The sequence below is a fragment of the Brachyistius frenatus genome, unplaced genomic scaffold (genome assembly GCF_029030835.1).
Source record: "Brachyistius frenatus isolate BFR_SWC_R1_liver_20210118 unplaced genomic scaffold, ASM2903083v1 Contig_44, whole genome shotgun sequence".
NCBI classification, from domain to species: Eukaryota; Metazoa; Chordata; class Actinopteri; family Embiotocidae; genus Brachyistius; species Brachyistius frenatus.
The window spans coordinates 2,464,611-2,490,707 of NW_027210643.1; the positions used below are offsets into that span (position 1 = coordinate 2,464,611).

General features: G+C 43.8%; 1 protein-coding gene across 3 annotated transcripts in view; it reads right to left on the reverse strand.

Moving 5' to 3' along the window:
* Window positions 1-9,773: 9,773 nt before the first annotated feature.
* Window positions 9,774-26,097, reverse strand: part of LOC138623546 (neurexin-3b) — a 301,858-nt gene continuing 285,534 nt past the window's right edge. For all 3 annotated transcript variants that reach the window (XM_069703129.1, XM_069703128.1, XM_069703130.1), the window contains 2 exons: window positions 22,430-22,508; window positions 9,774-12,351 (listed from right to left, as the gene is read on the reverse strand). In XM_069703129.1, the coding sequence (XP_069559230.1) occupies window positions 11,363-12,351; window positions 22,430-22,508 (1,068 nt within the window). In that variant the 3' untranslated portion in view covers window positions 9,774-11,362. The remainder of the gene's footprint in view (window positions 12,352-22,429; window positions 22,509-26,097) is intronic.

Below are 26,097 nucleotides of genomic sequence, written 5' to 3' on the forward strand. Positions count from 1 at the left end.
TGTAGGACATTTAATAGCATGTCTATACAAATAAAAGCTCTTGTTATATACACGAGTTTAAGGGTCAGCCATCCAACATCCAACATTTCTATCTGCTGAGGAAAGCCACCTTCACACCTTGTGTTGAGGTTTTTTTTTGTTTTTTTTTGCCAGATTTGGACACTTTCCCTCAAAAGAAACACTGCTGTTGAATTTCATTATTTAAATTTCTTTGAGTGAAATTCTTTTCACCTTTACTGTACGAAGAATATTTCAAATTTTGGAAAAGAAAACCCCAAATATGTTCACGGCCAGACACCATGAGGTCTGTCACAATCATGACATTTTTGTTGACAATTAATCGTCACACAAATAGTCTTGATTAACGATTTAATTGTCTTTTTCGGTTCAGTTTATGTCACTGTTTATAACATAACCCTAACAATATCAAAACCTTGTGGAGAAGGAGCATTTATCGGCTGTGGTGTTTGGCTTTGCAACTAAATCCATTACAATGTCAATCGATGTTCATCCAGATGTGGTAAATCAAATATTAGAATTGAAATGTGTCATAACTGATAAACAGTTGGTGGTGTTAAAGCTCCGCTCGTGCCAATAAACCACTGCAGAAGAAGAGTGCACGACAAGATGACGTCATCAAAACCGACGTGGAAATATGACTCTTTATCTTTGTTTAATCCAGCTGTTTTCATACGGATAATGCAAAATGATTGCAGCCGGTTAAAATAAAAAAAAAAAAAAAATCATCGTCAGGCAATTATTTAATAGTTGCGACAGACCTAGATTAAGTGACCAGAGTCTAATAGTCCAAATGTGATGCAAACTTTATGTTTGTGTGGGACAATGTGCGCCATGTACCAATGCTGAGAAGTAGTCTAAAATTGTGACATAGCCAACGTAGAAGAAGAACACACAATATAATATGCATGTTACAGGTTTGTCCTCTAGCATGTAAAGGGCGAAACAAATGTGTTTTATTTGAATGAAACGTTCTGAACTCACAAACTGAGTAAATACAGTAAAAAAAAAAAAAAAAGAGGGTCAAAGGAAATGGTCTTATGTGCTGCTGGCTTACGACCACGGTCTGCTGACCTGTATGAGTGCTGCTCAGTGTGGTAAACAAGTTATTTAACCTACTGTTTCCTCATCTGTCTGGCGATCATCTTTGAGTTTCAGTATCTTTGCTGTTGCTGAATTTATCGAGTTTTTAAGTGTCCGTCCTGCAGTGTTGACTTTTGAAAACTAGAGCCAATTAAATGTGGGACATGAGACGAGGGAAGAAATACTGTGGACTCCCACATAAAGTGCGACACCCGGTCACTCTCGGCCGAGATACCTCGTAAGCAAAAAACTGCATTAGTACCATTCAGTAGAGGCCCACAGGTGCAGCTAAGCTCAACTTGATGTTCACATATCTTAACATTCATTGTTGCTTACTTTGTTTTAGTATTATTATTAAGTATAATTAGACGTTTGATAGTTGCGTGCTAGTGGAAATTCAGGTCATAGTGTCAGATATACAACAGTCCCTGCAGCACTTCACAGCTGATTGTGCTCATGGGCACTACAGCAGGATGTCTAATGTTAAAGACATAGGGTCTATTACAGCGGAGAAGCTCTGGACTTAATGAAGTTGTAAAAACACCTGAACACGCTGCAGTATATTCACCATTCTTTCCTGTGTGATTCCTAAAGTTCAGGCTCATTGAATATTACCCCACTGAAACGACCATTAGTAAACACAGCAGCCCGTTAGTGTCGCTGCTGCCTGTTGCAGCCAATCAAAGAGCGATGGGGTGTTTGCCATTGCTGCTTACTACTGTTATTGTGCTGGCGTAAGCCTCTGCAGCCGCCACCGAGGCTGATTCCCATTAGAACAAACCTATTTGGCTTGCATTACAAACCCATTCAATCAGGCAGCCACGCTCTGCTTTTTCGTTTAAGCCCGGAGGCTGAGAGTGTATCCAGCCGCTGTCGTTCAATAAGCGAATGGGTTATTGCAGCTGAGTCTCCGTATCAACGTAATTTTCTCCTGGGCTTAGTATAAAAAAAAAAGAAAAAAAAGAAAACATGATATTTTTTCGTGCAATTGTTGCGCAACAATTTGCATTTATGACCCATTTTAAAATAAGAAGCGCTGTACGCTGGGTTTGCTCAATGAATATGCAACAGTCACGGGTGAGTGAGGTGATTTCCATGTTTGATGGCAGACAGGTGGAGGAGCAGCCATTCAGCCTGCCAATCGGGATGCCAGAATGACCTCTCACGGCACCGTGAGCAAGAGCCTCATCAAGTCCTTTACGCAGCGATCAAGTGTCATCGCTTGTGAGGCTCCGCACTAAATCACACGGAGCGGCCCGCGCAGCCTCGCGGCAGCCAGACGGAGGCCGTTGCAACCTCGTTGTGACTTGACATAAGTGATGCGGCGGTAACTGTTACAGATTCAGTGTCATTACTTATCATTCGCTGAATCACATGAACGTGTGCTTAGCCTGCAGTGAGATCAGGATGCGGACTCTCCCCCCCCCCAAGGCAGAGTGCAGACCAGACTGCTTTCTGTATTCCACCTGTGTGCCGTTCTAATTAGCTTCTTCTGCTTTTATTTCATACTGCGCTGATTTTGAAACAGTGTTTGGGGTGAAATCGACAAAACAAATGAGATGAAACCTGCTAAATGCAGCTGCTGCAATATGTCTGACCAACTGGAACAAGCAGGAATCGAATTTGGCCAGCTGAGGTTTGAACAGCTGTGGGGAAATGATAGTTATAAAAAAAAAAAATTCATTAAAAAAAGGAACAGTGAAGAGAAAAGTGCCAAATTTCAATATGACAAGGTGGAATTGATGCTGTTGTGTTTCAAATGCAATACATGTGTACTAACACACTTTTTTGAGCGCGTGAGCGCGTTCACACTGTCAAGCACGGAAACATGTGCCCAAGTGATGCACTCAAAGTGGTCCAAAAAAGAAGAGTGAAACACTGGACACCTTCCACTGTAAACAGTGGCCCCGCCCCTTCCTCTACCTCTTTGCTAAGTAGAGGAAGGGGCGGGGCCACTGACCTGTAGTGTTTTCAAATTATGGCTACTGAAGAAGCTGCAGCTGTTGCTAAACACCAAACAAAGTTTTTCTTTTCACTTCTGCTGCTGGATGGGATAATCAGTGTGTTTATGGAGTGTTAAACAGAGGAAACCAAAACATTGATTTCTGGGTAAAATATTTAAAGCTGTAGATATTTCGGAGGGTGATGTGTTCACATTTTGAGGTTATTTCTGGTCGGTGCAGAACAGCAGTGTGCGATTTGAGACAACACTACTCTCTCAAAATTCCTGCACGACATAAGTGAGAGTCCTGACATGGAAGAGCGCTGTTTGTTAGTAAGGGAAGTGTGTCTGTTGGAACACAGCACAAGTTTAGCTAAGTTTCAATATAAATACATTTACGAACAATTTACAAAGAAATAATATTTTAGCCAGTAAAACCGTAATTTATATTAGTTATGCTAAAACTTTTGTGTGACGTTCAGTTTGGAGAGCGGATGACTTTTGATTGGAAGTTGCTCGAGATGTTAGCCACTGACGCACACATGGTTAACTTTTGCCAAAACTGACATATTCAAAGTTCAAAAGGTGCAACACAATTGCAAATCATAACGAGCCAGAAATCAGACCACTACAAAGAAATTTCATTTATTGATGAATTTAGAATAGCTGGAATATTTGCGTTTCTGTGCACCAAAAATAAATCCTCCCTGCTTCCCGAACTGCAGACTATTTCTGTTTACTTTTAGTTATACTGCAGCTATCATTCAAAAGTGTACAGTGGCATTTAGTATGTACATAATTAGGACATCCTACTTAATCATAAAAATGCACCTTCAACTAAAAAGAAAAAGGATGCGATTTGGAATGAGTACGCCTCTATTTAATGCCTCTTCTTCTTTTTCTCCTTGTTCCTGTTGGGGGCGGAGCATTAGCGCCACAAACGCAGCTGCTCGGTCGATGTGACGTATATTCTGCCGAGCAGAGGATTGCGGGGTCAGAACAGCTCGAGTAGCACGCTGGCCTGCATACTGGAAAATACGACCAGATGCAGTAGGACATCCTGGTACTTTTGGCACACGATGTTTAACATACTATGTATCGGGATATACTAAATCTTTCCCTGGCATACTAAATAGTACGGTCGTGTGGATACTGGAACGCAGGGCCTGTTTCACCCGCCAGGACCGAACCGAGTCGTCCACAACAACCAGATGGATGTGTTAAAAAGTTTTATTTAACCTGGCAGCTCAATTCAAAACAGATTGTTTGCTATGACTCGTTGGTTTGAGATAATTGAAGGCCTCATGTGAGTCATATTTACTAGTAACACTAATCTTCTGCTGCTATTCCAAAAAAAAGAGCCAAAGTGCGGTTTTTGATGGTTTGATAGTCATCACAGAAATATCAGTTTTTGTGCATTTGTGTAACATATGTTTCTAAAACCATCTGAAAGCCAGTCTCAGTTGAAACACAGCCCCCCCTCCACCCCCTCGCCTCCCCCCCCCTACCTCCCTCCCCCACACACACACACACACACACACACACACACACACACACTTTAGACAGCATTAACAATTATCTGCCAGCATCACTTATCATATTTTACCTCCGGTTCTGCTGCAGTCACCTTCACAGCAGCCGAGCGGGTTTTGAAGTTCGCTCACCTCTTTTCATTCCGACATCCCATCCCGCCTCGCTCCCCATCTGGTGTGAACAGGCAGGGCCGGGGGCCCGTGGGCTGCGCACGGGGGGCCCCGGGGAGCACCGCTGACGCTGAGATACTTATTGCTTCATTGGGATTCTCACTGGATCCAATCACACTGTCAAGCCTGGATAGAAGGCCTGTCTCCCTAGGTAGTGGATGCAGCACACACTCAGTCACACACAGTTTTGAGCATCACTCACTGACACACACAGATGGAGACGCAGACATATAGTATATATGTGCGCCCACGTACTCATGCACCCTCCACCGGCATCACGCACGCCGTCTCTGTACTCACACGCCTGTTGATGCTCCTGACTGCAGAGCAACAGTGTTTTGGTGTGCAGCTCAGGCTCGCTGCTGCTTTCTGCAGCCCAGTCTCATCCGAGGAAACTGGTCTGCTTGAATTTTTCCTAATTTTGTTCCACTTCAGTGATAATCCAAAAAGTTATGCTCATTTTTTTTTTACTCTGGTGCCAATGGAAATTAAAATCACAAAGCAGATGCACTTTCACAAAAATTGATTTTTGTGTATGTGGCGGTTTTCTACAAAAGTAGGTCTCCACTGCTCCTGCTGTGACATGCAGTCTGATGCTGTATGACATGGTAATAACCCCCCCCCCTCCACCTCCACCACCACCACCACCACCACCACCACCACCACAACAGCTCCTGAGCTGCTTGGCCCAGTCCCTAGATGGCACTGTGTCCACTAGGCGAGAAAGCAGCCCGGCTGTTTATCATGCAGCCGAGACAGCCTGTAAAAGCTTTTGTCGGTGGAACTGAAGATCTAGAGCTCAGATTAGCACATTCATATCTTGGCAGTTAATTAGGGCTGAGCAGCTAACTGAAAGCTTTGGCTGCTGACTGATGAAGCAGAAGAATAGGAGGTGTGCCCCTCGTAGTGAGATAAAAGTGAATTAAGTGCATATATATATGTATAGGCATATACACCTGCCTGACTGTTCTGCCTGTGTATCGCTGCGTGCACCCACTGAGATAATATGAATATGAATGCTTAACGCACACAAGCGGAAACACCTTTTTTTTCTTTCCCCCCGCAAACTTTGATGTGGCTTAAGCATGCCTAATGCGTCCACACACAGACACGTATACACTTCTTTTTGAGGTTTGGACGTGTGTGTGTGTGTGCGTGTGTGTGTGTGTGCGTGTGTGCGCGTGCGTGTGTGTGTGTGTGCCCTTCATAATGCTGGAGTTAAGGTCAGCGGGCTCATATTTTACCTGTCAGGACTGATCACCATCGCCTTCACAGCTGCTTAGCTCCGGTCCTTGGAGGTTACAGCATCTCTCCTGAATCTTTACAGGGAGAGAAAAAAAATAAAAAAATAAAACCGCATCTCTACAATCTATACACGGGATCCATAAAAGGCTCCAGCTGCAATCGTTCTCAGTGTGCGAGGTATTTTACAGCAACCTGTCTCAGCGTACGACAATAGATTTCCATCTGTAATCGGTGACGGAGCTGATGTATTGGCCTCATGAAGCCGCTGTTTATTTGAAAGGAAAAACATGCCATAAAGCGTTTAAGTGGAATTAACCAGTTCATTAGTCGACGTAAAATTTCATGACAGGTCGACTGTTAGCCTTTAATTGCATGAATGGGTGCAGCGCTGCTCCCTTGTTGGCGTTACCAGAGACCCTATACGGGGCGAAGGCAGAACTAATGCAGTCAAACACACAGAAATCCATTTGGAAAACCATTAGCAAATGTAAATTGTTTTTCTGTCAATTAGGATATGAATTATCCAGCCGACATCAGCGGGATTGATGTAATCTACTTCTACTAATTTGACTAAAAGGAAAAGTAGTTGCTGCACATAAAATCCAATCAATAAACTTTGTCAGCCAACAACTGTGAAGGCAAATGAGTTGTGAATATGAAATGGTTGCGTTTCCTCGGCTGGCACCCTGCTGGTGTAAATATGGAAGAGCCTGATGCTCGTGATAATGGCACCAATTCCATTCAATTCAATTTTATTTTATTTATATAGCGCCGAATCGCAACATAAGTTATTTCATGGCACTTCACACACTGAACTCCTTACAGCAGAACTTTACAAGCTCATCCACCAGTGCACTGGTTGATGTTTGTACCAGTCAGCCAGCCTTACAGGAGCTAAAACGTGGAATCGGTTCCCCTTTTCGGCTCCGCTCAGGTCTTATTTTGAGGCCTTAAATTTAGGATCATAATATTAATTTTCTATTTGGGGAAATATTTGGTTAAACTAGAATGTATTTGATTTAGCCTCGGTTTCTTTCGGCTGTGATTTATGCCGCAATTATCCTCCGTGGTGCCTGGTTTGTTTCTCAGTTATTGTTGAGGTGTTCGGTGTTTGTTAGCAGCTCACAGAACTCTCCTGTCTGTCTGAATGTCTGCGGTGTGGATGAGGGCCATTCACATTTTACCAGCATGTCATAAAACATGCGGAAGACGGTTATATTTTTGGATTAGGGAGATTTTCTGCTTTTGACCGGCTTCCTTTCTCTCCACACAATCATTCAATTAGACTGAGATTCATATTCCAGCGTAATGTTGTGAATGAGGCTGAGAGTGTGTGACACATGCTCCTGAACATAAATCAGCTCTGACAGTCGGGGGATAAAGGTAGAGAAGTTCTCTCGTTGCCTCGGGCTCCATTTACAAAAGACCAGATAAATATTGAGTGATTTCAAAAAGGGCAGTCAGGTCAGAAAGGAGCTAATCAGGGAAGGCAAGCACATTCCCAAGAACTATAAAATATCGTAAATCAAAAGTGCACAACACTCTGCCCTACAGAGGCGGACCCCTCTAACTACACATTTGATCAAAACTGAGTGAATCTCAATCCTGTTTAACGATATGAAAATATGGTGCTATAGAAATGTATGATTGCAGTGAACAGCTCAATGAGTTGGCAGAAGCTGCGGGCCAGAGTTCAGCTGCGTTGAAAGAGAGCTAACAGCACAGCTGAGGCAAGTGAAAGCTAGCTGGTGAGTTAGCCACAGCTAGTCTTATGAGTATGATTGTTTAAGGGGTAAAATAAGATGCCTTAATAAGTTTATAATAATCGCATCAACTATTTTATCTATGGAGCGGGTTTCCGTGTAGCCTGGAAGCTTTAAATCAGACTTTTTGGACACTCGGGGGCAGGGAAAAAACACAGAAACACTTGATTGGCATCACTGTGAAGGTGCGGTAGGCACTTCTCTGGAAAGGTAAAACTGAACAAAAAAAATGCCAGGATTTAAAAATACAGACCTCCTCCCACAGGTTTGACCCCTCCTCCCCCTCTGTAATAAGCCCCTCCCACTAGATGAACAGACATCCATTAGAAGAACTAACTTTAAGCAAACAATCTAACTTGAATCCGATGCAATTGCGAAGTTCTCTGTTTCAGAGGCTTCGCCCGTATTGATACGTGTTTTATTGCATTTTCTGTCTTTCAGATTCTCTTTTAGATGAGCCTCACTTCATTTTTTTGGGTCGCTTTGCAGGATTTTCCTCTGTTGAATCGAGGCTTTATACTTGAGGGGACGTGCATGCTTATCTGCATTTGCAGAGCAGCCAATAGGATCACTCCCTCTTTCTGAAATGACCTGTGATTGGCCTAAAAAAGAGTCAGGAGGAGGTGCAGAAATCAAGTCCTGGATCATTCAAATTACTGAAAAGGTGTTGCGGATTTTTTGACAAATGACAAAAAAAAAAAAGGAGAGGAACTCAGTTCGTCACAGCTTTACACATATTGATTCAATACTTCTGTAGTAACGGCTCTCTGCCTTTGTAACACGCCAGTACAATGACGTGTGGACTGAATGTCACTGCTTTTAAAAATGAATGTTGTTTCCTTCCACGTCAACATTTTATTGTGTTGATTTATGCAGAACAAATCTTCACACAGTTTTGGTGGGGAAATAATACAAAAAGGAAATCAGTCTGCCTGAGAGTGTAAAAAAAAGAAAGAGTCCCTCAGCTGAACAAAACCCTGCTGGCCTCCTTCTTCCCGGCGCCTGTGGCAGGATGAATGAGTTAATATGTAATCATTGTGTGAGCTGGATATACTCACACACGGCGCTCTGATATCCTACATCAATGGGCTATTGCAAGTTAATGACCAGCTCCGTGAAGGCCCATTTGCACGAAATATGGACAGCGTAAAAAGGAGCTGGGGAAGCAGGTGCTGCTGCTATTGAGTGGCTCGTACTGTGACCATATGGTTGTGAAGAATCTCATTTGGCTGCGAACTCTCACAAAGACCCGACTCTGAAGAAACCTAAGGCCTTTCCTGCGATGTTGTGAAGACCCTTTAATAACTATTTTCTCCCCTCGTCCCAGTCGTCTCTTGTCGCATCGATGAACAGTGTATAAATTTGCATAACATCTATAGGTAACTGATAGTGTTGAGCTACTCCACCCCGGACTTCATTTGAATAGAAATGATACCACTTTTTGGTATGAAAGGAAATCAGTGAAGTGATGGCAAACGGAGGAGAAATTGTGCTTTGGTGAAGAGTCTTCTGCAGATATGGTATCTATCTCCGTCTTCTTGTCTCCGGCTCTCCTACCACAACATGGAAGAGTGATTGACAGCCACCCCCGCAGTCTGACATCCAAAAAAAAAAAAAAAAAAAAAAAAGGTTTGGGAACAACATTTTTTTTATTATTTCTGGGAATTGTTTGGAGTCAAAGGAGCATAAGACAATAATTAACTGGTCGAAAAAAGCCAAGTACCAACACAAAAAATCAAAGTGAACATACACACTGACTGACTTGATTTGCATGAAAATGAATGAGAACAAATAAATTCAGCAATAAAGAATGACATAAAAAAACAAAACATATTGCCGGAAGATAATGTCATAGAAATGAGACATGAAAATAGCTATACAATAACAGAAAAAAAAAGAAAGAAAAAAAAATCAAATGCAAAACGAGTTGAGCAGACAAGACGTTGACGTCACAGTTAAAAAAAAATACGAAAACAAAAAAACACCTGTAAGTCAGTAAGGTGCCAGCAAAATGTCCAAATCCATCACAATCGGTCTTTATTCTCTTGTTCTGTTTTTTAAATTTCCAATAAAAAAATAAAGAACATGATGAAAGTAATTTCAGAAGGAAGAGGAGTCCCTATTAACAAGATCTGAGGGAGGCGTTTTCTATTCGACTGACAGCATCCGACGGTCAAATATTCATGCGACTGAAGAGAAACACCATCCAGAGAGACTAGACTTCTAATCTAACAACATTTTCTCCCTGCCTAAACAAATGTTCCTGTGCACATCATTTCTTATCTCCAGGCGGTCCTGGTAAAAGAATAAAAATAACTTTTCTTTTTGTCATGTTGCTACAGCAGTAAAATCAAATCAAGTGGTCGGTCTATACAAGAGGACTTTAAAAAAAGAAAAAAAAAATACCTCAACAGAAAGTTGAATTTTCTGTACAATATTGACCTGCAAAGCACAACGGCTAGATGTAGTAAAATATGTAAACATATTTGCTGTTTTTGACACAGTCGTCTGTGACAACAGTTAGAATCACACTTGTTCACACTGGAGTTAAGTCTTTTAAGCCTGGATTTTTTTCTTTTTCTTTTATAAGATTGTGACAGTTACATCTTTGCCACGTACAGATTTTGATGATGCATTTTGCCACGGCAGAGCAAGAACATGTAAAGAAAACGTAGCCAAAAAAAAAAAAAAAAAGGGGAATGAGGAAAAAAGAAAGAAAATGTTATCAGAGATTTAAAATTCAGAGAAATAACAATGCGTTGTACATTTTGCCTGATGGAGACACTCTTGCACGCTTGAACACCATCGAGAATTTGGATGCCGTGCATAGCAGTCCAATCCTTAGCGGAGACGTGAGGGAGGGAGAGAGAAATATTGAGATACATTACTGTATCACATCCTGCTGAGCGGTCGCTGAGCACCTGCCTAGTCAACCGTGACTCCTTCAAAAAAAACACACCGAAACTCGATGAATCAATGAATTACTGAATTAATAAAAAAAATGAAAAATAAAAGTCCAAATAAAAAGACAAAAAGCATTAAGTACACATATACTTTACTTCATATTGCATCCATGAAAGCTACATTGAATGAAACCGTTGTGTAACGCGAAATCATGTTTTGACTTCCAACTTTCCCGACAATCATTGTTTCTTGAGGTCCCTCACTTACACAGATGCCAGCACCACGTCACATACACCTCACATGCATGCTCAGAATGGCCGAAATGACAGTGATCGTATTTTACAGGGTTACAATGGACAAGGTCGTTAGCGCTCCAAGGATCACACACCTCTTGACAGTCACTTGGTGTCGTGTGGGTGTTCGAGTGATGTTATTCACACTGTCTCCAGCAGGGACTCCTGAAAAATGTCCACGCTGAGTCCCGATGAAGTTGCACTGCATCGTCTCTCCGTAATGCTTACAATAGTAAGTGTGCTTCCAAAAGCCAAAGTTGTTTCGTAAATGTTTCAGTGACTCAGAAAGTCTCGAGTTCTCAAGAGATTTTATTCTTTTTAAATCACAGTTGCCAATATGGTACTGTCAAAATGTTTATAACGTTGTTCCAAACAGTTTGTTTTTTTATGTGTTGGGAAATGACTGGATTTCTATACATAATATTCCTTGTCCTTGTCTTTCGGTCTCTTGCTACTGGCGCTGCCTTTGGCGCTGCCGCTGGGTGTTTTATCCTTCACCACAGCGCCGTTGGTTTGCGCCGAGTTGCTGATGTAGTTGCGTGTTTCGTCCACCTGGTAGGAACCCTCGTCCCTGTTCCTGTACTTGTACATGGCGTAGAGGAGGATGAGGATGCAGAGGGCGGCGGCTGACACAATGCCCACCACCATGCCCGTGGTACTGCTGGATTCCCGGATCACCTCCGAGGCCCCCGGGGGCACCCGCCGCACCACACCGGGCACCGTGGGCAAGGCGGCGGGCACCGTGCGCAGCATGGGCGAGGTGATGAAGGGGCCCCGTGGCTTGGTGCCGTCCAGATCGAAGGACGTGGGCAGCGGCAGCAGGACTATGTCCGGCTGCGGGGGTTTTACCTCGCGGTTGTTCATTTTCCCGGCGGGCAGCTTGGGTGGCGTGTCCGAGGGGACTGCCGCGGGCGGCGTGCCCCGGAGGTCGGGCAGAGGCGAGGTGGGTGTAGTCCTACCTGCCTCAGAGGCTTTGCTAGGCCTCAAGTCCTTGGCCTCCCACTTGGGCGCGAGGGCTTTGTAGCCGCCTTCATAGGCCGATGTGGTCAAGATCTTATCTGTTACCAGGGAGAAGGTGGTGTAAAAATCTTCATCGTCAGTCGGGGGCAGGCTAGAGTCGAAAGCTTCGCCAGAGCCAAACCCCGAAATCACCATGCCATCATCATCATCATCATCATCACCATCATCACCACCATCACCATCATCACAATCATCGCTGCCTCGGTCCGACAAGCAAGGTACCCCCGCCTCAGTGGCCATGGCCAAGGATTCTTTGGTGGTCTCAATAATGGTGAGGACGGGGCGGAGGGTTGGGGGGAGGGGGATGAAGGGAGAACGGGTGGATACAGAAGGGATGTCTATGGGGTCCTCGACTAGCACGGGGATCACTAGCTCCCCTCCTGGAAAAGTGAAACAGAAAGAAACAGCAGTCAGAAAGTCCAGAAAGTCGTCTATAAGCAAAGCAAGAAGCAGCCAAACACCAAAAGAACCGGTACACAAAGAATGTAAAAAGCAAAGCTCAACAGAGGGAGAAAATCAAACGAAGAGAAACGAAGAAAGAAAGAACGGAAAATACTGTACCAGTGCAAAAACAAGGAAACTCAGAACCAAACAAGACCCAAACTGAAAGAAAACAACAGCCATAAATCAAGTTTACATTGCATCAAAAGGCTTTGAGGGATGCACAAGGGTGAGCCACATTAAACTGACACCAACTCCTATGTGCCCTACATGTTCTCACAGCTAGAAGTATAAACTGGTCACGGGTGCTCCATGTGCTGCAGGTACATTCACCGTTTATCGCGACTGCGTCTAAAAGCGAGAGTTACAGGTGCTGCCACACAGTTTGTGGCCCCGTGTTTCGCTCTACCGAGCAATTCTACGCATAAACGATTCATTCAGGCTTTTCAAGAGGCGTTTCGTTTCTCTTGGAGTCGAAATGCTTTTCTAGTTTGTTAAAAAAAAGAAGTGCTCTGCGGTTAAAAAGAAGCAGAGACCGTTAGCGAGCCAGTGGGGCCTGAAAGCAAGTTAACTAAGTCTGAAACGACAAGCTGCTTGCAAGGTGTTTCATACAGCAGAGCTTTCTGAGAGAGGCGCATTTAACCTCGCTGACCTACACGGGCGAAAACACACTGACAGCTCCTGCATCGCAAAACCGACGGATGACAGGAAATCAGGAGAGGAAAATGTGCTCAGGAAGTTTACCGTGTGCCTCTCGAGAACCTGATTGGAGCTGATCTACGAAAGGAAACGGCGACATCGGAAGTCAAAAGCTGTCTCGCCTGACTGTGTTTTTTCCCCTCTGCATTAGTGGGCTCCCCTATTGGCCCCAGCCTCTCGCCTTTTGAGCCCTACAGTTACCACAGTGGCACAAAGTCACCGGGCAGTTCAGCGACACCTGAATGTTTGCCGACTTGTATCTAACTTATAAGAGGTCGTGTTCGAGTGCGACATTATTTCATTGGAGGACAGGAAGACGCTTCCACGTCCACCCGTTTGTGTAATATAATACATCAATTTAGCTTCATTGGATAGTTGTTCAACCACTACAAAGAGTTCGAAACATTCAGATGTCTCTTGAAGCTGCTTATCCTCTTGCCAAAGTGGCTTGTTTGTACGGCGCAAAGGCTCACAAACAGGGCACTATAAAGAGATGCAAACCTTTTGGAACAATAAAAGAAAAAGAACACAAACAGAAATGAAGGAAAACAGAAAAAACTAAAACAAATAAACAAAAAAAACCCCGATATTTAAGGCATTGCAAAAAGAGTTCAGAGTTAGAGCAAACATCGTCAGAAACATTCACAAAGTAAAGCCACAGAGATAGAGCTATCCAGAAAACGTATTAGTAAGTAGAAAAAAACAGAAGTCAGCTCGGGAAATCATAAAAGCCTACGAAAAAGAAATAAAGAAAAAAGAAAAACAGTTTTCAAAGTAAGAAAGCATACCATCAGTTTTGTCAACTTACATCAACAAATTGCCCGCATGATTTTGGCAGGAAGAAAAAAAAAATTTACAAAAGAAAGTTGTGTAAGAATGCCTTTGGACAAGTTAGGTTAGTTTCTTTTTAACAGTTTCTGATTAAGTAGTATATATTTCTCTTTTTAGACAGGATGGTAACAGGGAGGCAACAACACATACATCCACACATCATGACATGAAAAATAATCTTCACCATTCTGTTCAGGATATTTTAGTTTTTTTTTGTTAATCATTTAGTTTTATATAAAAAGAAAACGGCATATCTATAATTCTTGCTTTGACTGATAAGTCTCTCCATAAATATCTACAGCCTGATCCTTTTTTTTTTCTCTTTTTTCCAGTTTTTTTTTTTTTTGCTCGGCTTTAACTTGTTCATCCGTCGTGAACAAATGGATGACTGTACATATCTTAGATTCTCTACGTAAATGGGGTTTTTCGGGAGGAGGGAGTGTGAGACGGGGGGGGGGGGGGAGTGGGACCTATGAACATACTAGGAAGGAAATGACATAGATGGGGGTGAACGTGTACATCAGTTGCCATGTCCATGTAAAGGCGGCACGAAGCGGTCGGGCGGCATTAGAGCTTTTGGCTGTAAGGAAGGGATGGGGATATACAAACAATGAGCATATACATGCCCATCTACAAAAGAGAACAGCACTCTCAACACTGACAGTTTTACAAACCCTAAGCTGCAACTTCTTTGCCATGCACAAAATCAATAGACTCATTCATTGATTAAATCCAAATTTCAATCAGAGATAGCTGCTAAATAACAGGTGATTATTAGAGATCAGCAGAGAAACAGTTTGGAACAGTTTTCACAGGTAGTGGTGAGGGTCTACTTTGGAGGTGTCTTCTCTTTTTTCTCTATGAGAGCGCAAATTTTGTTTATTTTCTGTGTTGTTGTTTTTTGACAGCCAATCGCTAAAACCTTGTTAGTTGTTTATGAAACTGTCGTTAATTCATAGAGAAAAGAGGAAGTTTTCATTCTAATTAGGGAGAAAAATCATTAAAACATCGTCAGTAGTGATTCTTAGCAAATTAGCAGATAGTTAAAATTTGAACATTTTTCAGAAAAGAAACAGAGCGATTCACATATATGTGTGTTGACATATATGTACAAAAAAATAAAGACAAAAAAAATAAACAGATTAGCAAGCAAGAAAGAAAGGCATTAAAATTTGTCACACTATCAAAGATGAACAACCAGAAAGCACACACTGAGGCAGACGAAGAGAGGGGGGGACAGTTTATAGGCAAAGTGTCACCACCTTCATTTAACTAATAATAAACATGTTATTATTAGTTACTTCAATACATTTCTCTTGTTAGTATTTTAAAACACAGGACAGGGCGTGCAATCTGGATGTACGTCAGAGAAAGAGAGGTTTATTTGTTCCTTTGGATTTTAGCTCCACTCTAAGAAGTTTATGGGTTAATGCATGCTTAAGTAAGTTGCATTTAGGGAGAGTAATATACAATAACAATACAGCAAGCCAGGGGACAGGTGAGGGGAGGGGCTTAAGAAGGGGGTCAATGGTCAGTAGAGGTCACTGCCACCGAGGGCTGTGGGATATTTTTCTCAAGCAAAGAGACCATTCATGAGCAGTTAAGAGGGGGAGAAGGAGCACCATGGGTGATATACAACCAGTATTATGTGGCATTTAGGCCCACCGCATCCACTAATTAATCAAGCTGGGGAATTAATGAGCTGCTTTTTATTCCATGTTTAGATGCTTTGTGTTATGTGCATAACCAACAGCCTTCGTTTGACAGATAAACATCAGGAGTTCCACAAGAGGGCGCTGCGTGGAGTTTGTTTAGTGCCTCTGGTGAATTTAAAGGAGACGTGCACGTTTGTCTTCAGGTTTTGGCCGCTGCACTGCAGCCCGGCTACACAAACCTCGTTCATTTAGGTCTGTGAGCACTGCGCTATCGAGTAAATGTGGCACCTGTCACTGTCACACTGAGCTGACTGCGGATTATCAACTCTGACATCTTAAATGTGAATCTCCTGACTGGCCAACCGTGCTCCGGTGACGTCTGACGAGACACGGAGTGGCTTCCTGCTGCTTTACTGTGATCTTCTCTACTGCTGCTGCTGCTGCTGCTCATGTAGCATGGCGGCGATAATGTTCCAATAAAACGGCTCACCCTGTTGAATAAACAAGAGCAGCGCGGAGTAAGTGATTTCATCCAAGGCGCTTATTTATCCAACTCTGCCCTCGTTGTCTCGGCCTTGTTTGCATCCATCCACTCCATTCTTGGCTAACAGCTCCCAGCGACTGTTAGCTTTGTGCTGTATCAACAAACCACTCGGACGGGAGGGGGAACCGCTGCAGTTAAGGGTCTCCAGTAAAGTCAGTGCAGGGGACCTTGATGTTTTGGTAAACACTTTAATCCTGTGTAAGCTCTTGCACAAGCGTTGCACGTCTTGCTGCATTTTCTGAAGCAGACAAACATGGCGGTTTCTAATGGGTTTGCTCAACCAGATTGCGTTTGTTTTCCGAAGTCGTCAAGATGGATGGGGATTTTGTTCTAAGCCTCTGCTCCACTGGCAAATAATTCTCCACTCTGCTAGACCTACAGCAAGCCGCTCTGTTTTCTTTCTTTTTAAGGGAGTCAGGACTTCAGAGTAACGACTGCTCCTCTGCGTCTCCTGACTGGCTTTTGCATCAATGACAAACACTTATCTACAAAAATGAAAACATGAAACAAACTTCATTTTAAAGCCATCCCAGCGTGTAATAAAGACGCTATCTGCCGCATGCCTGTGTGAGCTTTTGAAGAGGAATTAAAGTAAATACAGTTACCACTAAATGGCTGATTGACTACCTCAGCAGCTTGAAGGCTACAAGATGCAGAAAACTCCGAGCGGCACTTTCTCTTCACGTCCCTCCACTCCCTCTCCTCTCTGCCCGACGTTTGCTGAGGCTTCCGAACGGAGATGAATCCCGACGGTGTGTCAGGGATTTGACGACGCCACGCCATAAAAGCTAAAAGCCGGAGCACCAACACCAACCACGGATGAGCTACGTCAATGGGATTTTGATGCTGCAAATTGTGGGTGAGTCAGTGGTTTGTGGCCCTGAAATCCCATTGTGGTGCGTGCATTGTGCCCAGAGACCTGCTGTAGCAGATTCATTCACCTCTACCTACTGCAGGTAGGAGGCTGATTACCAGAGAGGCAGCAACACGCAGATTCTCAGCATGGACACATTTACAGGGACATGCCAGGGATTATTCTGGTGCATTGTGCAACGGCTGAGCTTTCTAGAAACATCTACCTTGAAAGCACTTTACCCCGCTATTAAATTATCTTATCTTGCATGTGCACACCCCGGCCCGGAGCGGCCTAATTTCTCACTGATGGACATTCATTTCCATCCTAAAAGTTCAACAATGTTGCGAGTACAGCTCCGGGTGAGTTGAGAAGTCTACCCTGTAAGGATGCTCGAACCGTCTCCGGCTGGCGGAGGAGCTCCTTTCTGTGGTGCTCCGAAGCCACGGCGGAGAGCAGATAGCTCCTAATCCGTCATCATGTGGCGGGCCGCGGTCTGGTGTATTAAATTGGCATCTCCAGCCGGCGCGGCGACTCGCCGCTGTCAGCTGGTCGATTTGCTGTACAGCCATTAGGCTGCACCTCTGAACTCGGTGGACACGTGTCAGCTGGATAACCTTTAAACTGATCTGAGGCCTGCGTCGAAGTGACAGCCGGCCCGATGGGGCTTGACGGAAGCCAGAGCAGACACTACGAGGAAACTCAGCGATCCGTCCCTTTCATACTTCATCCTGTACCTCACACTCGGCTCTTCATAAGCAGCGATGAAGAAATCACACAACATTACATCAGCACTTCCTGTCTAACATTAATTGTAGCCTGGAGATCCTCGACTTTACCAACCGAGGGCCCATGAGGTGAGGAGACATCTATGAATATGGTCCATCTGTTTGATCTGTGATCCACTTGATCAAAGGCTGAGAGTAACGGTGCACAGTTTTTTTTTATACCGTGTATTTGACTGTCACACAGTCACAGTTACCCTCTAACCTTTTTGCAGAGATTTGTGGGAAGGCTGTCTTTTCTAGGAAAACCACAGTGCTGCTTGTTGCTCAAAAAGCCTGAAACAACCTACCTGTATGTTAACGTTCAACGCGGAGGTAGTTTGACATTCTTTTAGCAAAAGGTACGATTATGAAGGGTGCTGTGCAGAAAGTAGGCGCCCACAATCTTCCCCGAACCATAAACCTACATTAAATAATATTTTAGCCACTTTGGGCCGGTGTCAAAAACTGTAAACACAACTGAGGGAAATATTTGTTTCTTTAACTGATTAAGTTTCTTTGTTTGTATGTTTTATTTATTTAATTTTTAAAACAACTGCCTGCTGCAGCTGGAAACGAGGCCGATGAGAGCTGTGGGAGTGAACCAAAACACTAAACAATAGCTAAAAGATGCTAAATTGCTGCACACAACTAAGGGGAGCTGCAGACTGATAATCCTATATTTTATTTCTTTTTACACTTAGTCATGTGATACATTGCTTTTGGAAAGATTACACAATATTCTTATGTATTTGGAAGGTTTTGACCAGCAATGTATTTTTTGTTTGTACATATCACAGGTCTTATTGGGAGATCTTCTGCTGTAGTCTGGAGTGTGAAGTGGAGCCACTCCAACACTGTATGTTTTCCTCGTGGCAAAACCTCCTTCATGGTACATCAGTAAAAGAAAAAAAAAAAGTGTAACTAATAACAATAATGATGTTCCATTTATGAGTTCCCAGATGTGAAAGTTGTCTCCCTGATATGGCTTTTGGGCATCGCTGCAGTAAATGGAGCAAAGACACCGTTAATGTTATTATTCACACCTGTGCTTTATGATAATATAAAATGTCTGCTGTGAGAGAGACGGTTTCCCTCATCTGTGGGTTTGTCCCATTAAAAAGTAGATCACTTTATTTGGCTCATTATGAGTCCGATTAATCCAGTCTAACTCTCTAATATCTTAAAGGATTTTAACAACTTGTTGGTGCTGTGTGGACAGATCAAACATTCTGATTCGCACTTGTGGATTTATGAAAATCATTTGCATCAATTACTACAATATAATTACATATTAATCACAAAATTGCTCCGATTACACGGTGATGACAAGCTGCAACACTGTTAATCACTGTGAAATTGAATCATAAATTGACTTGGTATTTGCTTTTCTCTAAACTGAGCATGCCTTAGTTTTCACCCGTCATTTCGAGGTGGCGTTTGTGCACATAGTTCGACTTTTAGATTTGTTTTTTGTTTGTTTCCAGTTCAACTGACCGTCAACTGAACGTATGCAGGCTGGTATTCAGAGGACTTAAAAAATGTCCCCACACACTCCATATTTGCTCTCTTGTGGAACTCACATGGGATAAAGGGGAGAGGTAAGGTTTAACAGTTCTTCTTAGACACACATACCACATGACCACAGGACAACCACGTAGAGCAGACAGGACAGCAAGACACAGACGGACACGGACAGCAGGCACAAGCACGGACACAGGACACGCCTCCGGACGGAGGAGCTGCTGCTGCTGCTGCTGCGGGGCGAGAGGGGGGCACTACTGCTGCCCCCCCCCCCCCGCCCCGCCCCTCAGCACACACACACTGACATGTAGTAGAAGCAAGGTGGGGGAAGGGGAGGGAGGAGGAGGATGGGGTTGGGAGTTAGCCCGAGACTTATGGGTGGAGAAGAAAGCAGCAGGTAAAATGGATGCCAATCATATCCATGCAGAAGCAGGGGGGTGGGAGGGTGGGGGAGTGTGTGTGTGGGGGGAGGGGGGAGGAGTATTAGTTAGTCTACAGAGCTGCGATACAGTCCAGTACAGTGTGCATGCCACAAATGCCTTCTACTTGGAGCAACAGATAGAATAGAAAAACAGATATACTTTGTGGCAATAAAAGTCTTTTTATGCCATCTGCATTCAAACAGACATGTATATGCAGAAAGGCTAAAAGAAAGAAGGTGGGTGAGTTGGGATGGTGTGGAGGGGTTTGGGGGAGCGTTAGGGGGGGAGGGGGTTGAGGGGTTGGAGGGGTTTGTGTGTGTGTGTGTGGAGTGGGGTGGGGGGGTCAACGCTCGGAGAAGGGGGAGACAGGGGAGTCATTCTTTCACACACAACTTTCTTGAGACAGAATGGGGTTGCCTGCACAAGGCCAAAAAAAGGATGATGGCAAGAAAAGATTTTGTTGCCGTTCATTTCCCTATGTTGTATCGAGAATGAGGGTGGGGGGGGGGGTTGGGGGATGTTTCTTTAGAAGCCATATGGCACAAAATAAATAAATAAATAAATAAACACAAACTTGATGAGGAGGAGAACTTTGAATTTTCCAATCACCAAAAGTTCATGCGGCACAAGATGAGGCAAAAAACGGGAGGGGCGGCTTTTATCCTTGCTTGGAGGATGGACGGCGGATGATGAGGAGGACACCAAAAAAAATAAACAAAAAAAAAAAAAAAAAAAAACACAAACATAAAAAAAAAAAAAAAATCCCCCTCCTGAACCCACCCCGGCCCCAATGTAAAGCAAAAAACAAACATCTGAAGCGACCCAGCAGCTGGGTCCAAATTGATACAGAAGAGAGATGTTGTGCACCACAGGAGGAAAAAAACCAAACAAAATGCAACAGAAAAAGAAACCCACGTCATGTCATGCAACTGGTCATACGACTGGAAGCGGGGGCAAGGAATGAGGATATGAATTTCTGTGTCAACATGGTGAAATGTACAGTATTTATGAGTGTGTGTATGCTGCCACTATATGAGGGGAGGGTACCGTGTTCTCAGTGAATAAAACTCTCACTCTACACTTGGTTGCACTTCTTCCACTTTCTATTCTTTTTTTTTTTTTTTGAGAAGACTTGGGTTTTCTGGTTTTAATAGTCTGAGGATATGAAAAAAACCAAAAAAAACCCAGCACGAGCTGTAAAAATGTGCCCATTCAATTTTAATAATCTCGAGTTAAGAAAGCAACTCATGCTTAATAAAGCAGCTAAATACTGCATGGACGCGCAGGGGGAAATGGCCTCATATCAAAAAGCCAAAAGCACAATAATTTCTTTTTAAACAAACACTTCCACGATCTCATTAAGAATATACACTAAAATACTCGGAAAGACCTCATTTTGGACATAAATAAATGCTTGATTATCTGCTATGTTCTCCACCTACTGATAAACAAGTGAAAGGGCAGAGCATTGTTTCAACTTCGGTTCATTATTAGCTGTGAAAAGTGGACATATGCTTGGCGTTAAGCCGCGCCATGTTTAGCCAGATTAGCGCGGCATCAATTAGGCGGCTGGGATGGTATTCTGAAGGACAGTGAAGCAATCAAATAGCCTGAGCTGCTAATGATTTCCAGAGCGCCTAAGGGGAGCTGCTTTTCAAACACCGAGCCAGTTTCAACGCAGCTTTGCAGCCCTCTGGTTTGCATATCGCCGGGATATGTGTGCCAACTGCTCCTGGGCGGAGCTGTGATTGACAGCTGCTTATTCAGAAGTCGTCCAAACCCAAGTTGCCTCAAAATAACCACTCCTTCCAGTTCCAGCTCTGTTTTTACTTCCAAACTCCACTGAGTGAATGTCTTATCACTTTGAAATAATCACAAAGTGATAACGTGTGTGTGTGTGTGCGTGCGTGCGTGTGTGTGTGTGTGTGTGTGTAAAGGGAGGAGGGAAGAGAGACGATGCGCACAGAAATTCGAGGATATCTGTTCTCTATCAGAATGTTTCAGGTAAGGCAAGCCTCCGACGAAGGAAACAGAGGTACAAACAAGAGAAGGAGAAGGGAGGAAGAGGCTCTGTTGCAGTTAGTCTGCTACATATCACAGTATCTAGGCTGAAAGCATCTTTGTTCTCGAAAGAATCTCAAAATGTATCGTCTGTCAAGAGAGACGCACACACGCACAGCAAGAGGAAATCAACCAAGTACAGGACAGATACATTTTGAAGCATCAGTGCGGGCGACATGGGGCTTGATACTAATTTCGTACTTTGTTGAGTAAAGTTTTGCTCTCGATCGAATGCTGAGAGAACAAAATTAGTATCAACGCTTCGTCATGTCTGCAACCAGTTGCCCCATAGCTAAGTGTAACTTGTTGTAAAGATGAAGTCCTGACAGGAAGCTGAATGCGCTCACGTTTACGTTTAAAGTTCAAACTGTGACTTCCTACAAAGAGCGAGCTAAAGATGTAGAAAGTTCATTCTTACTGCTTTCAACCATCTCCAAAGAGTTCTTCAAACTTTTGATTCCTCGCACTAATGCATGTTTCTCACTGGCTACTTTTCGGAGTGGCTTTATTTTATTTTAATTTTTTTTTTTTTTTTTAAGTTACACTTGAAGCTCCCATGGGACATGATGCTAAGAGGAGAAGCTCCTCGGTAGCAAATCAAAGAAAAAGATAAGGAGAAATAGACCAGGTTCAGAGCAAGCACAACTCTACACACTCATCCCACCTGCGTGTCCGGAGTCGCACTCCTCCAGGTCCTCGTCGTCGCTGGAGCACTCTGCTGACGAAACAATGTCATCTGTTGTCTGTGAGAGAGAGAGAGAGAGAGAGAGTCACACACACACACACACACACACACACACACACACACACACACACACACACACACACACACACACACACACACACACACACACACACACACACACACACACACACACACACACACGCGCACACGGTTAGACCCGGGGGCAGTGGAGTGACTCCTCAACTTGCACGCAGCCCGTTTCATTCAAGGATATCTGTGCGCACACAGACCTCTCCGCCTGCCCTTCGGCTTCCATATATCACTTGGAGTCAATCATATTTCACATTGTTTATCATTCTTCACTTTATGTGCTTTCCACCTCCGCAGATAATTGTTTTCCTTCACCCTTCGCACTCTGCCTCCGATTATTTATCGCCCGTCTCCTCCTCCATCGTCCACAATCAATGGACCCGCCGAGCCCACACAGATCAACGGCGTCGCGGCGTCTGATTTGTGCTAAAGGGTGCAGGAGGAGGGAGCGAGGGGACGGTGGGGCTCGCTAGATACACCCGGACCAGCGATGGATTATCTGCACCCTCCAGTTCCCGCAATTTTGATTTATCCCCCTCCCCCTCTTTTTTTTTTTTTTTTTTTTTTTCGGGTCAACCCATGGAGGACAGAGGGTTGGTGGTGGGGCGGAGGGGCGGTGGTTGTATTTCAGCAGTGGTGCGCCGGGCAGCCGGCGTTTATTAGAATGAATCAGCGGGCCGATAAAATAAGCCCTGTCACCAAGCGGGGTTATGAAATCAGAGCGCTGATTGAGTTTTCCAGTCCTGGCCGAGGGTGCGGGGCTCTAAATATCATCGAGTCTGACAGACTAATGAAACGCGCCCCCCATTCTCGCTCGTGCTGCTGCTTCCAACGAGGCCCAAAGAAAAAGCTGTCCATCTCGACCGTATGCTGATGCAACACATGCGTGTCGACCAAATCTCCCAGTGAAGAAGCTGATTTTTTCAAAGCATAATGCACACTGTGATTATGCATGATGGGCTCAGCTATTTTCTCTACCAGTACATTTGGTAATGCCTTAATGCGTGTTTGTACTGCTGTGCATAATGCGCCACATTATGTACTGTACTCCAACATGAGGAGGCAAAGAAGGGGGGAGGCTTGAAACTAAATTGCTGTAAAATATGGCCCCTTGGTAAACATGACATTATTTATTGACGCCACATTACGGGCATAAAAGTCTTGGTTATTGCTGAAAGAGGGTTATTGCTTGTTATTATGATAGCGGCAGATGTGGGAGGCTGGGACACGGAGAGAGAGAGAGAGAGAGAGAGAGAGAGAGAGAGAGAGAGAGATGAAAAACCCGAGCCACTTCAAAGTCTGTTCCAGCAATTTCAGCCCGAGACCGTCACACCACAACCCAGCATCAGCCCAAAACACTGCCTCTCTCTTATCCATTCATGCCGCATTTCTCTGCAGCTGATGCCGACAGCATCTCAACACAGCAAATATTTTCGCAGCTCCAGACGCACCGGCTTCACGCAGCCTTCCACATCCGTCTGTATCTTCAAAATTTCAGCCAAATTGATCACCTTTATTGATTACTCGAGCAAACGCACTGATTTTTCAAATTAAAGCAATACATCGAAATGACAGATGTTTACCTGCTAATGCAGCACTTCTAACCGCAGCCCTGCATTTTGATATTAAGCCTCTTTTCAGACCCCCAGACAGGTGCTTATTTATGTAAATGTGTTAAGTTTTAATATGAATTCTTTTCCAACTGTCAGTGCTCTCCAGGAGTGACTCCACGGAGGTGAGAAGGAAAAAGGGCTGCGGCACAGAGTGTCAGAAACCAAGCAGTGATTGCTGCTCTGGATTCGGGTCATTATGGAACATTTACATAACACAAGCTTATCTTTGAATGCCAAAAAGAGACTTTAACAGACAGATGAGGCCAGAAGTGTTGCAGAGTCTATGTCTGAAAAGAGCTTTAGTGACATTAAAGGTTCAGTATGTCGGATTTAGGGGATCTATAGGGATGAAATGGAATATGAGAGAGAATCAAAAAGTTACAAGACTGATCCTGTTGTGTGTGTATGGTACGCAGCGCCGTGACATGCACAGAGCAGGACGAAGCTGTAATCTTCTTCAGTAAGTAAACTGAGTTTTGTTGCTTGATCATCATCAGCACCTGAGTTACCCAGATTTTGGCGAGTGCTGGTTATCTGCGATAAGACATGGACATGATGTAAATTTTTATGTCAAACTCTGGAAATAGTCAACAGAGACCCTTGAAATGCTTCAGAAAGCTGACGGTAATAAAGCAATGACCGGACGATTTGTTTTGACCGACACAGACTATAAGATAAATTGTGTATTTTCTTTACCTTACAATGAACCCTTCATATATACATAGGCAAGATATATATTTAAGTTTGTACGTTCCTTTAAGACCACCATAGATCCTACAAGCTTGGGGTGCAGGTGAGGCAAGGTGATGTTCAGCTAGTTGAAATCTACAACCTCACGACGAGATGCTAAATCCTACACGCTGCTCCTCTAATACGATGACTGATATTGTTATGACTATATTTAAAAAGGTGCTTGGCGGGCTAATCAAGAGGCCTGGCTTTTAGCACCGAGGTAAGCCTCATCACACATCCTCATAATCTCTGCGCTCTCCTGATTTGTTGGCACACACCGGCCAAAAGCTCCGGAAACCCCGAGGAGAAAATCATTAAGCACTTATCCTTAAGCCTGTCCATATTAAAGAAGAGGCCTGCTTGGTTCCGCTCCTGTATTGTCAAAGTTGCATGCAAATGGCAGAGGGACACACTCCATTCAATGTATTCACTTCCTGTTTGACTTCAGATCATCTAGAAAACTCACAGTAAGAGACTTTGATTCCACTCAGAGAAATTCACGAGGGCTTCTGAAGTGTGATGTTTGACATTTGTAGATCCAATAGATGGGCGCCTGATTAATTTGCATCAACATATGATGTAGCTCGGTCTGTCACAACAGTTCAGACTGAAGTACTTCTCATGAAGGGCTTACGGTGCCATTTTTCCGCATTTGGACTAATGCAGAACCAATGAAGTGACACACGGAGCTCGCAGTTTTTTCTCCAAGTCAACCAGAGACGGCCGTGATATTATATGGCACGATGCTGGATGCTGTAAATGCAAAGGGAACTCGTGGAGCGGAAAAAAGGCCCAGGCTTCATGTGTGTGTGGCGATGGGAGCCTACAGCGGGGTATAGCATAATGATGCGGTTGGCCATAGGGACTACAAAAACTGATTTCACAGCTGGGGGAATCCAATTCTCTGTCTAAATCTCCATAACACAGAGTGGGATATATTTTGGCAGCAAAGTGTTTTCCTTTTTGGTGTAATTACGCTCAACAAACGTTCTCATCGTCATTTTTAAGAGTCTGGGTGGTGGGATTTACAGGCAGGTTTGTTTTGCGTGTGGGAAGCTTTAATATGCATGCGCATGCCTTCTACTTCCTGTGTGTGAAGAAAGCGCATTAAACACGATGATTTCGGTACATAAAAAACGCTCTGTGCATCACGCCTGATTATACTGATTACCCTGCCTTCAAGTGACGCTCAAATTCCTAACTCCACAAACA